Consider the following 14,669-nt stretch of genomic DNA (forward strand, 5'->3'; position numbering starts at 1 on the left):
TTAAACCTTCGCTGCAATGACACTGTCACGTTAGCCAGTTAATGAGCCACTGTGGACTTAGAGCGCGGAAACAGAAAGTAGGTGGTCAGAGAGGTCACCACTGTCTCACACACACACACACACACACACACACACACACACACACACACACACACACACACACACACAGTGCAGTTTTTCCTTTTCTCTCTGTTGGATTGTCTACTTTGCCTTTTATTGCTCATCCTGTTGATGCTGCTGCTGCTGGTTTGGCGGAGACGGAAACTGGCTGCTTCATTAGAAGAGGTCTCGGCTTTATATGTGCCTCAGTCTTTGAGGCTGTGTAGGTGGACATCTACTAGGTAGTGTCTTTCAACTTTTGTAACCTGCTCTTATTTAAACAATGTGTCAATTGGAGCACAACAGTATTTGTTCCCACAATTAACATAATTTGCATAATATCTGATCAGACATTACTTTGTGAGCTTTGTCATTTTCTGTCACGAAGCACTTAACTCCCTGATACAGGCTTTGTTGGCAGCTCCTTTGTGGACACATCACACACACACACACACACACACACACACACACACACACACATACACATACACATACACATACACACACACACACACACACACACACACACACACACACACACACATATATATATATCAATTTACATCGAGATAGATATAACTAAATACAAAAATAAAATGTCCACATGATAGTAATAGTAATTACCATAATAATGATGATGATGATGATAATAATGATAATATCAATGCTAATACTATTTTTTTTAATTTTATAATATAGGTTATATTATATTATATTTAGCTACTATTTTAAATACTTGACTGCGATGTGTTATTGTCATTTTTCATCAATTCAAAAAACTATAGCCATTCACATCCTCAGATTGCGGATTCCACGTAGACGCTGGCTACGGCCGACGTCAGCACGCCCCTTTACGTCCTTCCGCTTCTGACGATGCTGCTACGTCATCACGCATCGTTTCTAAACAATGCTCAGGGAGAGAGAAAAAAAAAAGCCACGTTGACGTTACAGAGTGAAGTGTAGTCCACAATTTGAGGCAGAATAAATCAGGAATTGTGTGTGTCAGACGCTCCGGGTTCTTCTCGCTGCAGACTCCGGATCAGTAGAGTAGAGACATGTCGTCGCCGCCGAAGGAGAAAGTGGAAACCAAAGGAGGACATCTCCCTGCAGGTACAGCTCCTTGTGCTGCTGATGTGTTGTTTTTGAAAGCTTCCTTATAACCTACCAGGCCTGTGTTTCTGCAGTGTCTCAAACCAAACAAAAATCACATAATGATGATTAATACTCATGCAGTCACTACATTCGCAGATTGTCGAATGACAACGTGTCTTTGCATGCAGCGCAATCTGCCGTATTTCGCAATTTCGCACATTTTCGTTACTTCCTGGTTGGCGTGAGATCTGGCAACATCGTCATCAAACCTGGCGTTATTGTAGCGATTGGTAATCGGCGTCTAACGTAAAGGTTTTAATTACAATGTAGCGGTTAATGCATGTTGAATGGCGATGACGTGTAGGTCGTGGGCTCCAGCCTGTGGAATGGAGGCAGTTTAGGTGTACGTGGACATGAGCGGTGTGGCAGGTCACGGGGCTGCAGGAGTGACGGCACTGTAAGATAACGAATGCCCCTCGTACCCGATCTGTGATAAGTGGGAGGCCCACAGCGCGTGCGACTCAGTCTGCAACAAACATGCAGGTGTGTCAATGCAGATGGAAGAACACTGGAGACCATTGACGATCTCAATCGTTCAACCAGTCCCTCTGCAGTGGGCTCAGAGGTCAACTCATTATGTTAACTGTGCTACTTAAAAGTTGGACAGGTCTGTAAACAATATAGAAGTCATACATTATAAAGTTGAAGTCCCTAACGGTTACAAGGCCACTGAAGTATTTACTATCCAAACACATATAATGGCTTTAAGTTTTTTGTTTTATATCAATATCTGGGATCTTTGTATTTTCTCACTATTTTGATCAGCTGTTTCGTCATTTATGAAATCTGCCAATTGTTTCAGTTCATCCGGTAAACGGTGTGCATGTGTGTCCCTCGGTGTGTTGCAGTAAAAGCAGGAGGTATGAGGATAGTGCAGAAGCACCAGCCGGCAGCTGCTCCAGAACCACCACAGAAAAATGAGGAGGAGGAGGAGGACGAGGAGGAGTTCCTCAGCAGCAGGTACAACACTCACACAGTCACGGAAAGATCACTGCAAAGGCCTACGATGCAGGGGCCCAAGGGGCGAGGAGGCCCCTGTGAGTCTTAAGCGGCCATAACCTTTCTGATTTGAGAGTCAATCAAATGACGACAAAGAGTCAAACAAAGATCACAAAGAGACACACAATGACTACAGAGGGAGACTAAAGGACCACAGAGATGCACAATGGCCATAAAGAGAGACAAAATAACCCAAAAGATGCAAAATGGCCACAGAGAGAGACAAAATGACCAGCAAGATGCAGAATGGCCACAAAGAGAGACAAAATGACCACAGAGATGCAAAATGGCCACAGAGAGACACAACAACCACAAGGAGATACAGGTGACTGCAAAAAGACATGAAACAACTTCAAACTAAATGGCTGCATTGTTTACAGCCCTTTTATGTCTCTTTGAGTCCGAGTGTATTGCCCTTATCTTGGAGAGGTGGGGGGGGGGCCTTGTCATCCGTGCCCAGGGGCCCATTGTCTAGTAATCCGTCCATGCACACTGTAAAGACACACACGAGCAGCCACACACATTTACTGCGACGCTGAAACTGGTTCAGTACTCTCTGCAGTTAGGGTGCGAGACGGTCTGTGACTCTGCGGCGACTCGTATGTTGTAAATTACAGTCACACAAACACGCACCCTGCAAATTGTCAACTAAGCAATTTAGGCACTTCCACTTCTCTGTAAGGCTGTGCTGTGGGCAGTTTTGCAGCAAGCTTGTTGGGTGCTGTTGCCAGCTAATTCGGTAAACAACATAATTACTGCATAATTACAGCATTAACTTCAACAGCCCATTCAGCAATCGCTATTGTTTGCTCTAAACAGTCTTGGTTTGCATGTTTTACATCAGCCCGGCTCCATTTCCGAGCGACAATAATTGTGTTTCCATATTAGCATGTTTTTGTTTCTACATGTTTGTTTCTACTGAGGTGGTGCAAGTTGTTGCTTATTTTCAGTGTAATTGTGTGTCTGCTTCTACACCCACAGTTGGTACAGGTGGCGCATTCACACCACATATCAGTTAGTGTGTGTGTGTGTGTGTGTGTGTGTGTGTGTGTGTGTGTGTGTGTGTGTGTGTGTGTGTGTGTGTGTGTGTGTGTGTGTGTGTGTGTGTGTGTGTTAGTGCTAATCAGAGGTGATAAATGAGAACTGACGAGCAGTGCGTAGCCGAGAGCAGGGTTCAAGAACGTTGCCAACTGTCAAGATATTGTGTGTGCCTGTACTTTACGCACACACACACACACACATAAATATACATTGCATATAAATATACATAGCATCCACTGTGCTTGTTGTTTGGGTATTTTCCTGTCAGAGCAGGAATAGTATCAAGCCTGTCGGTGGCATTAAGTCATTTCCTGTTGCTCCCTTCTTTTCCTTTGTGCCGAGATGAGTGGCAATAGTCGACGGAGGAAAGAAGTGAGGTCAAGTAGGAACACAAAAACAACATGCAAGCTTGGCTTATACTTCTCAAGGGTAGAGGCTGCTGTTAGAAAGAAAGGACACTCCAGACAACAAGAGAAACACTCAAGTAGTTGCAGACACTGGTCGGGGTGTGTCCGCCATTTCAGCCTGTTTTAATGTTCACTTTTTTTATACTAGAATCTGAAACGATTCATTGCAAATTATGTTACACATACAAGGAATTCTGATTGGTGCGTGACAATAAATTGGACTATTATCAGACAGTCCAAAACCTAAAGTTATTTAGTTGACAATGATATGGAACAGAAATGCAAAAATAACCTCACGTTTGAAAAGCTGGAACCAGGGAATGTTTTATATTTTTGCTTGAAACATAAATAATCAATTATCAAAAAAAGGTGCAACAAATTCTCAGTCAATCAACCTACTTAGTTCAGCTCTAAATCAAATAAATACTCAATGATTTGTTCAATAATAAAAGTTAATCATCCTGAGGGCAGTGACGATATTCCAAAAAGCAGATGCCTCATAAATCTGTATTCAGATTTCAAAGAAATTACTTCCTTCCATTTTTGTGATTGTATTATCCCCTTTATTCCTTGCATTGCAGTCTTACATAAATTGACGAATGTGTGAGGACTTAATGTATGTTTTTTTAAATCCAATATAGGATTTTGTGGGTCACATTTTTCCCTCGTGTTTAAACTGGCCAGTTGTCTCACCAGAGCCACACACGGTTTAATAGTTGCCGGAGTATTTATTCCTCCAAATGTTTTCTTTTAGAGCTTGCAGTCAAAGAAGAGGAATCATTCCTTGGGCTGTGGAAATAAATTAAACAAATAGTGCATTTAATCACTGAGGAAAACAATTTCAGTCCTTTTAACTTGATAAACTCCTCTTGGCCTGGCTGTGTAAATGCAGGTTTACCGTCCGCCTGTGAAATGTTTATCTTTAACTAAAAAAATGACCTGTCAGCCAATCCTAAAAGAGAGGCTGAGTAACTGCACTCCATCAGTAAATGCAGTCAGTGAAACTCTCTCACTCGCACACACTCTGTCTGTCCCTGTCCGTGTCACGCTGATGGACGTCTAGCAGGTGGCTACTGGGTAAATTTCGCATTAGCAGCAGCCAGTGAAGCGTTGTAGTCGGGGGAACACCTGCCGTAGCCAATCTAGCCGAGATGGACAGATGGGGCAAAGGGGGAGAGATATGTGGCCGGGATTATGAGGATGAGAGGGTAGAATTATTATGGTATGGAAAGCGAGGGATGCCATCCATGGCGATATGAAAATACGAAGGAGGAAAGATTTTACTCGGTAGAAGAGAGGGAGTAGTAGCGGACAAGTTGGAAGGGGTGAGATGCAGGCAAAAAAAAAAGGGGGGGGGGAGGCATAAGCCAGAGCAAGCTGGTGACCCAGCAGAGGCTCCCCGCCCACTGACTGTCTGGTGACTGAGTTTTTCAAACACACGAGGAATAAATCCACCCAACATCCAGGTAAATCCATGGTTCCTCCTCCGTGTAAAAATGTGATGTTGCAGTGAGGGTTAGAGAAGCAGGAGAGAGGGAGACATAGAGGAGGTGAAGAGACGTTCTTTTCATCTCTTAACATATTGCTGCATTCTTTTTGAAAAGTGAACACATGGTTTATGAACTGCTCCCACGCCATTTGTAAAAAAAAAAAAAAAAAACCTGGAAGAATGGAAGGTGATCGTAGGCCTCATGTCGGTTGCACTGTCACCTCTCCTACATGCTTTGGTGAGAGGTGGATATGTTTCAGAGCCTTGGAAAAAAAGAGCGGGCGGTGCTGTGTGCACGCTTGACTAAGTCGCTGCGCACATATCCTGAATGTAGGAACTGTTGCGAAATGTGCAGTAAGCTGACAGCTCATGGCGAAAAAGTTGAGAGGAAAGAAAGAGAGCGAGGGTAGGAAAGAGGAGGAGGAGAGGAGACGGGCAGCATGCATCAGTCTCTATGGCAACCACCACCTCGCCCACGGCAACAAACTTCCTGCTCTGCTGAAGCAAAGAGAGATGGGTGCGGTGGTGGTGGTGGTGGTGAGGTGTGGCTTCAGAGCTAAAAACAGAGAAGAACACACCACTCCATTTATGTACATTTCACTCTTTGAGTTATTAGACAGAATTAGCATTCTGTGTCTACCTTTCTCTTTTTCTCCTTTGTTCCTCCTCTCCTCTCCTTCCCCCTAACTCTTAACTCGCCTGGCACAAAGCGACTCCTCCCAAAGATTCCTTACAGCTCTCTACTGCCCCCTGCAGGCTCCTTCTGTGTCTCCTTACCCTCGCTTGTGGTTTCTTTCTCTGTGTGCCCTTCTCTGGGTTTCTCTTTCCATTTTACCATACAGACTGAACAGATGATAAATAAGTGTCTGTAGCATATCATTTGTGTATTATCCTCTCAAACTAGCATTCAGGTGAAAAGTAAATACTGTCATCTTGCTCATTGTCTGATTTATAAATAAATGAATTCTGAAGGAGTTAGATGCTTGTTAGTTGTCTGTTCCTCTGACAGGCGTACACTCCTCACTCCTGTCCGTCTGTCTATTCATGTCTCATATGTCTCATATGTCTGCTCTCTGTCTCTCTAGCCTTCATATCCTATCCTAACAACAACGTGCAAAGTTGCACATGCTTTAAAGTGCAGTGCAGATTTTTTTTATTTTTTTTTCCTTCATACCTCCCCTCCCTTTGAAGTCTGTTTTCAATATTTCATGCTTTATCTTCAGATTGCACAGTGGAGATCGACACTCGCTAGAAAACAGACATGTGACAACCCAGCGTGAGGTGAATACCAGCCCACGCTCTCTCAGCATGGGAACGCGTATCCAACTTTACGTGAATTTTCACCTCAACCCAACTGCGTCTCAGCTCGCTGTAGCTTCAACGGAAATTGAAAAAAGAAAATGAAGCTGCTGTACATGTGCTGCGTGTCATTGCGGCATGGTGGAAAACACAAGTATAAATGAAATAAATGTCGTGAAAAGATATAATTCAAAGAAAATTTCTACATTCGTGTTACAGAAAAACAGCTTTACGGGGCTGTAGCAGCTGAATGCTAATGAGCTAGCTTAGAGCTAGAAGGGCCTGTTTGAATACATTTGGAAATCTGCTATCCTGTATTGCTAGCATGGCATTTTTCACTTAACTATAATGTGTGTAATGGAAGCAGATACTTCTTGCTATGGCACTCTGTCAGTTGTGTTTAAGATGAATGTTTAGCCTACATGTTCTTGCACATAAATGTGAATGAATCATGAATCTCCTGTTAGCATTATTCATACTTGAGTTTTTGTTTTTCTTCATCTGGCTCTTACCATATGCACATTTATTCCCCTACTTGTTCCCCAGATAACCGTAACATTTTTTTTAAAACTCTACAGCCAAGCCAAATGTTAGCGGCGAGCTAGCAAAAGCATTAATTTGAGCGAGGAACGCTCGCGATGCTAATACGCCATATAGTTAATTGACTTGCTAATGGAGAACCTCTCAACCCCATGTTATTATGACAAGTAGCTCGTGAGGAAATGATCAGCGAAATTTCAACATATCCCAGCATTAATTTAATAGCAAGGTGTATATACTCTCATTAAGATAAGTAGCAGAAGGCTATTCAGTGCCAAGATGTTGATTGCAGAGAGGGAGGTTAGCCAGATGTGTTGAAAATCCATAACTCTTAATTGATTGCGATTAAAAAGTTGTGCATGGATCATAAAATAAATAAGAAAGTAGCAGATGTTTCAAATGTTGTTTTCCGAGTGCTTGGGTTCTCTCTGCTGAGGCTGCAGTTTGGAGTCTCTGTGAGGAACTTTTCGACTTTTCAACATATTTATGCTGTTAATGAGGTAAGCCGTAAGTTGGACATGCTCGCTGCGATAGCTAATGTCTTTGAGTGGAGTTTTGAAGGTGGCTACAACAACTGTACTCTTTTGCCGGGGGTGGGGGGGGGGGGACGGCGCTGTAAAATTAGACGGCGCTCGTTTGTCATGTCAAGGTCGATACTTTCCTCGGGTTCCGCATTCCTCCTCCTCATCTTTTTCTCTGCCTCCATCCATTCAGTTTCTCCATGTCTGAGTGAGCGCTGGCCTCCCTCTCTCCTCCATCTTTTTTCTCCTCTCCTCTCAGTCTGTTATTATATAGGTATTTCGTTCCGCTGTCCTCCTTGCCCTCTTGCCTCTTCCACTCCCCCCTCTCCCCTCCATCTGCCCTGACCTGACTTCACCCCCTCTTCCTTCCTCTGTTTCTTTTTCATCTCCTTCTTTCTAAATCCTTTCCTTTATCAGCCTCCTCCTCTTTAACTCTCGTTTCCTGTCATAGCCTCAGCTTTCTCCCCCTTGCCTCCCTTCCTCTCTCCTGTCATGCTTTCCATCCAGAAGCTCTGAGCCCCAGTGTTTGGCCTGAATGAATGGGAGCTATTTAGGCTGCTGGCAGGTCCATCCGGTGTGTGTGTGTGTGTGTGTGTGTGTGTGTGTGTGTGTGTGTGTGTGTGTGTGTGTGTGTGTGTGTGTGTGTTGCCGAAGAGAGTAAGACTGTGGATATTATGTGTTTTGACAACTTGGGGGTTTCAAATTTTTTGCACAGTGTCACTTTTAGAGGTTTTGGCCAGATTGGTAAACTTTTTGTAAACATGGCCAGACAGGAAGATGCACCCTTGGCCGGCTCAAAAAACGATTGAATTACAAACACAATCACCACAGAATAAAGCACTGGACACACACTCTGCTTACTGAATTGTTGAATATATTGTTATGAATTCTGCACATTTTCATTATATTATTCTCTCTCTTTTTCTTTTGTTTTCCTTTTTAGTCCACCAAAGGCCCCGGTGATCGTGTCTGGAGTAGTGACAAAGGTGAGACGCACAAACACAAACGCATACAAAGACCACCGGTGGTGTTGAAATAGGCATGATAAGGTGGTTTATATCTGGGACATGAGGTCTGCAGGGAGAGGTGGAGGCTTAGTGCTGAGACTGAACAAGAGAGAAAAGGAATCACCAGTCAGAACAAGAGAAGAAAGTGTTGAGGGTACCAGCAGAGAGAAAATTGTACTAAAGTAAAGAAGGGTTGTGATCAGGAATCAAATATCGATAATTAAAGGGTTGATGCTGTGAGTTTGATTGATAGTTTGATAGATGTCACAATTTCCTGTCATCCCAGCCTGAAGATAAAGTAAAAAAGATAGAAATAGAAATATAGACACTTCTGGACTGAAAATTGTCCGTAAAACATATAATGTCCACACTCCATTTGAATGATTTAATGTATTTAATTTGTGTGTATATTGCACCATTCTGATATGTTTAATCTAGTAACACTTAATAATGCAGGATAATGCGGCTCAAAACACCACAAATGCATTCATTATTAATTGCAGCATAAAAAAATCAAATCAACACCTCTCTTACACATTCATTAAGAAAATCTATTATGTTAAGCTTCAAAAGGGTCACATTACAGTACAGGTACTGCTTTAATTGTGTGTGTGTGTGTGTGTGTGTGTGTGTGTGTGTGTGTGTGTGTGTGTGTGTGTGTGTGTGTGTGTGTGTGTGTGTGTGTGTGTGTGTGTGTGTGTGTGTGTGTGTGTGTGTGCGTGCGTGCGTGCGCGTGCTTGCTTGACCTGCCACTTTGAAAAGTGGGTCAAAGTCTGTGGAAGGACTTGTTTGTTTTCGACTGTATGTATTGGATTTAGTGTTGGAGCATAGATATGTGTGTGTTTGTGTGTGTAAAAGCGTCCTTGAGTTCTGCCGTGTGTGTGTGTGTGTGTGTGTGTGTGTGTCTGCGTGTGTGTGTGTCACACCAGGCAGATTGTTTGCGGGAGATTGCAGTGATATCAGCAAGGTGGCAGGCCTTCCATTTATCCCCCGATCCTCCTCTAGCCCTTCCATTCGCCCTCTATCACTGCCATCAAACCCCGAGGCTAGCACTGCACAAAGCCTCAGAAAAGCCTTTTAGGAGCCAAGTGAAACACTTCAGTGTGTGTGCAGTTTGTGTCCTGCTGAGACTTGTTTTTTTACATTTAAAAAAAAATAGACATTTCCCGGCTATATATTTTCTATCTTTTCTTTCTCTTTGGACAGAATGGGATTCTCAGGTCTTTTGGTGTTAAAATGATTCCACCAAAGGTGGGCATCTAATGCTAGGCAGTTATTTAGGGGTAATGCATGTATTCCGTCCTCCTGACCAGAGTTGGGTTTTGAGGTTCAGAACACATGTCCTCCTGCCCGCTGGCATCACATCGCTTCAGAAATTCCTATTCTTTACCTTCCCAAAAAAAAAAAACCTCACACCGTTATCATACCTCAGCAAGAAATCAGGGACAGGATATCTCAAGACGAGAAAAATGTGTTAATGCTTATTATGTTTTTTATTAAACACTGAAATCCAAGTAGAAATACATCGTTGAGGAGTACATCTTAGCCGGGCAGCATATTGGGTACATGCCTAAATCCATGTTGGGCGAGACAGTTTTCTTTAGAATAATTCAGCAGAAACAAACACATTGGATGCAGCCACACTCTTAAAATGCATGGAAAGAAATAAATGATCTTACATCGTCTTTGTTCCACTTTCTTCTACACATCCTAAAATTGAAGTTTGCAACATTATGTTAATGTCAGCAGTTCAAGAAACTTAAGCATTATATTTTCTTGAGCCACATGGATGTAAAAAAAAATAAATAAAAAGAGTAGTTTAAATCTTCCATTTTCTAAGATGTCTTCCTTTTGGAGCATGTTTGTGTTTTTATCGAAATTTAATTCGGAAAAACAAAGTTGGGATGGGTATTTTAGCTGTGCACTAAATGGTATAAAAAGGAGGTAGCAAACAAGACTTGCCAATCATCATGACTTCTGTTCACAGTTTGGTGCAATAATACGGTTAATTAGTTGCATTTCCTCCCATACCTCTGCAGTAGGACAGAGAGAGAGAAGCTTTGAGCTTCAGAAGAGAGAACAAGGGCAATAGGAGGTCAAATGCATCCACATCCCATCCAGTTAGCTGTGGAATTGGCTTTAAATGAAAGACACACACACACACACACACACACACACACACACACACACACACACACACACACACACACACACACACACATGCAGGAGAGCTAGTGCACAGCCTCCCATACAGTACAAAGCCAACACATACAGAGAGGATTAGGGTCACGCAAGGACAGGGTGGTAGTAAAGTTCAGCTAGAGGTTCAGACAGACAGGCAGTGTTTGTAGAACGTTGATTACATTGCTTATGCTAATGTATCCATATGGACATCCTAAGAAATCCGATAATGAGGAAACCATTCGTTCTGTAATTTTGTTTATGATGGAGTAGTAACATCCACATTATTATGGAAACACCTGGACTAAATCAGCTGAACTAAATAGTAGAGAATTAAAACTTTCAGCGTTAATCCGCTTAATCATGCCAGCTGCAGTGTAATGAATGTCATGTGCATTGCATTTGCTATGAATCTCATCTCCCCACTTGAGTTAATGTTTTCTCTCACAAATGGGATGGGGGGGGGAGAGAGAGAGAAGTGTAGCCTGAAAAAAAAAACAGGTTAACTAAGGTGAGGAAAATGAAGACGCCAACCAGTGGAAAAACAGCGCAGTGTGAAGAAGAGGTGTAAGAAAGGAAAGATTGAGGAAGATAGCTGAGAATGGTGTCAGGTAAAGATAAAAGGAAAGAAGGGAGTCATGATTGTAGTAAGTCTGTGATTTAAAATTCAGCATTCCTCTGTGAATGATCGAATTCCTGCTTCGACCCGATTTAGAAGCGAGCGTCTGCTTTTTGGGTGTTTCTCTTGGAATAAGAGATTGAGGTTGCAGAGTACATTAGCGGGGACGGATGAGTGTCCCGTACTCTACCCTTCACTTTCAGGGATTTCCTCATTGTTCTGATTATCAGAGGGAAAGGATTTCAAAATGGGGCATGAAGGGCTCGGAAACAAACTGCAAAACTTTGTTTTACAAACACACTTTCTCACACTTATTGTATGTGTTCCTGTTGTGTTTTCTGTTGTGTCCTTTTGCGATGATTTTCTTCCCTAATTATTGTAAATTCTACTACGCAACTAGTTGCGATACTTATTTTATCTGTTTGATAATGAACCATTTCCTGGTGACAATCACTCACTATCCTACAGTTTAATAGCTAACCTCAGATTGATGGATATTTGCCGTACTGTATATTGTACTTTAGTAGATTTGCAGCAGGTATGATGCAGCAAAGCTCATATGCGGTATCATCTGTAAAGCTTTTGCTTTGATCATGATTCTCCCAGCCAGGCTGAGGCTGTGAACGGTGCAGTTCACTATCGTGCCCTTAAAGACTTTTGACTGACTGTGTTCTGTTCAGGGTGATAAGGACTTCACCCCTGCTGCCGCCCAGGTGGCTCATCAGAAGCCCCAGCCTTGTGTCTCCAAGCTGCCCGCCACTCAGCACATCAACCAGCACATCCACCAGCCCCGCAAGTGAACTAGGCAGCAAGCTACAATGGCGACGCTCACTCCACCGGCCGGCCTTCCCCATGGAACGGACAGGATGAAGATGTTCCCCCACCAGGCGCAGATCTCCTCTAAATAATCAAGAGTAGTTTTTCGTTACATATATGAGAAATTTATCAGCAACAGGCGCCCAATGCGAATACGGTCATCGTAGTAGTCCAAATCTTCACACCCCTGCTGCTTTGGTGCTGCACTATAAGTTCTGCACTTTTGTGTCCTCTCCTTAAGAGAAATAGTTTTGACAGCTGTACAGTCTTAAGGTGGTATGCATGGGCGGGTGGTCTTTTATAATTGCTATCATTCTAGGATTATTGAAGAAATATCAGATCTGAGTCTGCGATGTGCCAACCATTACCACATCACAGCAAACAGCCATTCACAGCAACCAATCAATCGGGCCAACTAGGTCAACCAATCGCCTCAGCCTAAGCGCCAGCCTTCTACCTATGATCTTCACAGACCAAAAAAAAAGAGCCAATCAGGAGGCGGACACCAGTTTTACGTTAATCAACGCAAACCAAAAAGAACACACAGCGCGGCTTCTCAAATGCAAAACGCAGTTCGATGTGTGGATCACTGAGACTGTTGCCAAATTGAACGGTACAGCATGGACCAGAGAGAGGAAAAGTAGCTAATTACATGACGGCATCAACCAATCATTAGTCCTAACGCTGAGGTTGCTGGCAAGTTTGACAAGAATTCCATTTGGCCATTTCAATATTATAGATGCCCAATAAGGAGAACCAATGAGATGCATACAAATTGCCCACTTCTCTGTTATGGTGGCTGTCCTTACCTAAGTATCTACTTGATGCATGCCGTTAAGTGTCGTGACTCAAGAAGGCTAGCTACGCTTATAGCAAACGCTTCTATAGCTTTTGGGCCATAGCAAAGTCTGTTGAGCTCCTATGTCACCGTTCTTACCTTTATTTAATAGAGACGAGTCTTACAGATCTTTGATCTACTCTCTATTTGTCCCTGCCTCGTCGGAGCTGTAATGATGTCCATCGTTCCGCGGCAATGTTAATTTGAATGCAAACTCAACCCGCTTCACGGTAACAGTATCCCATCAGTGCCTCATTGCTCAGGATTTTGTTCTGTCTCATTTGACTCGCATGGATTTACATTTTCTTTGCGTCGCACACCAGAGTCAACTGGAATGAAAATGTATCCAGAAATGTGATGAAATCTTAAGATACTGTGAAGCAGCTGCAGGATGCTTTGTGTTTATATTAACATGAGTCTGAACATCACGATGCCGATCAAAGCATTGCAGAGAAGCAGCTCAGGAAATAGGGAGGCTCTTAACTGTAGGATGAAGGTAACGAGGCAATCGCTGGGCAAAAAACATTCCATAGAAAAGTGTTTGACTGTTTGTCAGTGTTCAAGGACAATACGTTGATTTCTATTTGCCGGGATATCCGCAGGTATAGAAATCTGTATCGGCTCCCCAAAATATCAATACACACAGACACACACCACCCTTATCCTTAATCACCCATCCCCTTACACTCAAGTGTCATTTGTTGCAACACTAATGTTCAGGTTTCCAGGAAAGAAGGAAAGAGAGAAATGTATCTTGCCAAGAAGGAATGATTTCCGATGTTAATTTAATTAAGTTTAAAAGAGTTTTATTTTTCTCAGTTCTTTTTCTTGAGTAAATTGTTCAAATTGTGTAAATCTTTAGCCATTGCGTGGACTTGGGTATAAGGTGTGGTTGTCATAGTAAATAAAAAATATATATATACTATCTTTGAAAAAAGAAAGGCTTTTTTTTTGGGAATGAAATGAGAGATGACTTGTCTTGAGACTGGATTTGTAGAATTTGTCATGTGAAAAAAGATTTTCAGGAGGCCAATGACACAGTTCTGAGGTTCAAAGTAGTCCTACTTGACTGATTGTGTACCTTAACTAGAGTATGTGAGCATCCCATGGTGAATTAGCACCCTGTGCAGAGGGATTAAGGCTCAGGTGGTGTTTTTGAAATGAAACCGAAGCATCTCTCCACGAGCTGTCCACTGTTTTCCCTCCCTCTGCTCTCTCTCACATACACACATACACACATACACGCAGCATGCACCAGGTGTTAGTGCGTGTAATCCATCTTTACACAAGCATCTGCAACCAGGTGTTCTGTCAGTTTATGTTAGCCCAATAAACCAGCCAGTGCAGGCTTAGTTGGTGCGAGCCTCTGTCAGCAAGCTGTAACAGCCCATTAAAGCAGACACAATCTCCTTGACTCTCCATGGTTTTATATAGTTCTCTCAATGTGGCAGAACTCTCATCCCCTGCCATGCCGCATTAGACTGACTGGGAGAACAGAATGAGAGCGAGACGCGGCTAAAAATGCATTATGCTGCTGTGCTCAGGAATCTCTGCTTGTATGAGTATGAAGAAGGTAAATTGGATAAAGATTTATTCCTAAATACTCAGAAAATGCATTCTAAGGGGTGGCATGTTATTGCTAGTTAACATTAAGTCAGTAT

The 14,669-nt window shown here is 42.7% G+C and overlaps 1 protein-coding gene across 1 annotated transcript; it reads left to right on the top strand.

Annotated features, from left to right (window-relative positions):
- Window positions 1-998: 998 nt before the first annotated feature.
- dap (death-associated protein) lies at window positions 999-13,933 on the top strand. Its single transcript, XM_068709724.1, has 4 exons — window positions 999-1,209; window positions 2,100-2,211; window positions 8,491-8,533; window positions 12,035-13,933. Exons 1-4 carry the CDS (start codon window positions 1,155-1,157, stop codon window positions 12,152-12,154), a joined length of 330 nt encoding a protein of 109 aa, XP_068565825.1. The 5' UTR covers window positions 999-1,154; the 3' UTR covers window positions 12,155-13,933.
- Window positions 13,934-14,669: the final 736 nt, after the last annotated feature.

The sequence above is a fragment of the Cebidichthys violaceus genome, unplaced genomic scaffold (assembly GCF_023349555.1).
Source record: "Cebidichthys violaceus isolate CVI_PGR_0920_01 unplaced genomic scaffold, fCebVio1.0.p SCAF_15, whole genome shotgun sequence".
NCBI lineage: Eukaryota > Metazoa > Chordata > Actinopteri > Perciformes > Stichaeidae > Cebidichthys > Cebidichthys violaceus.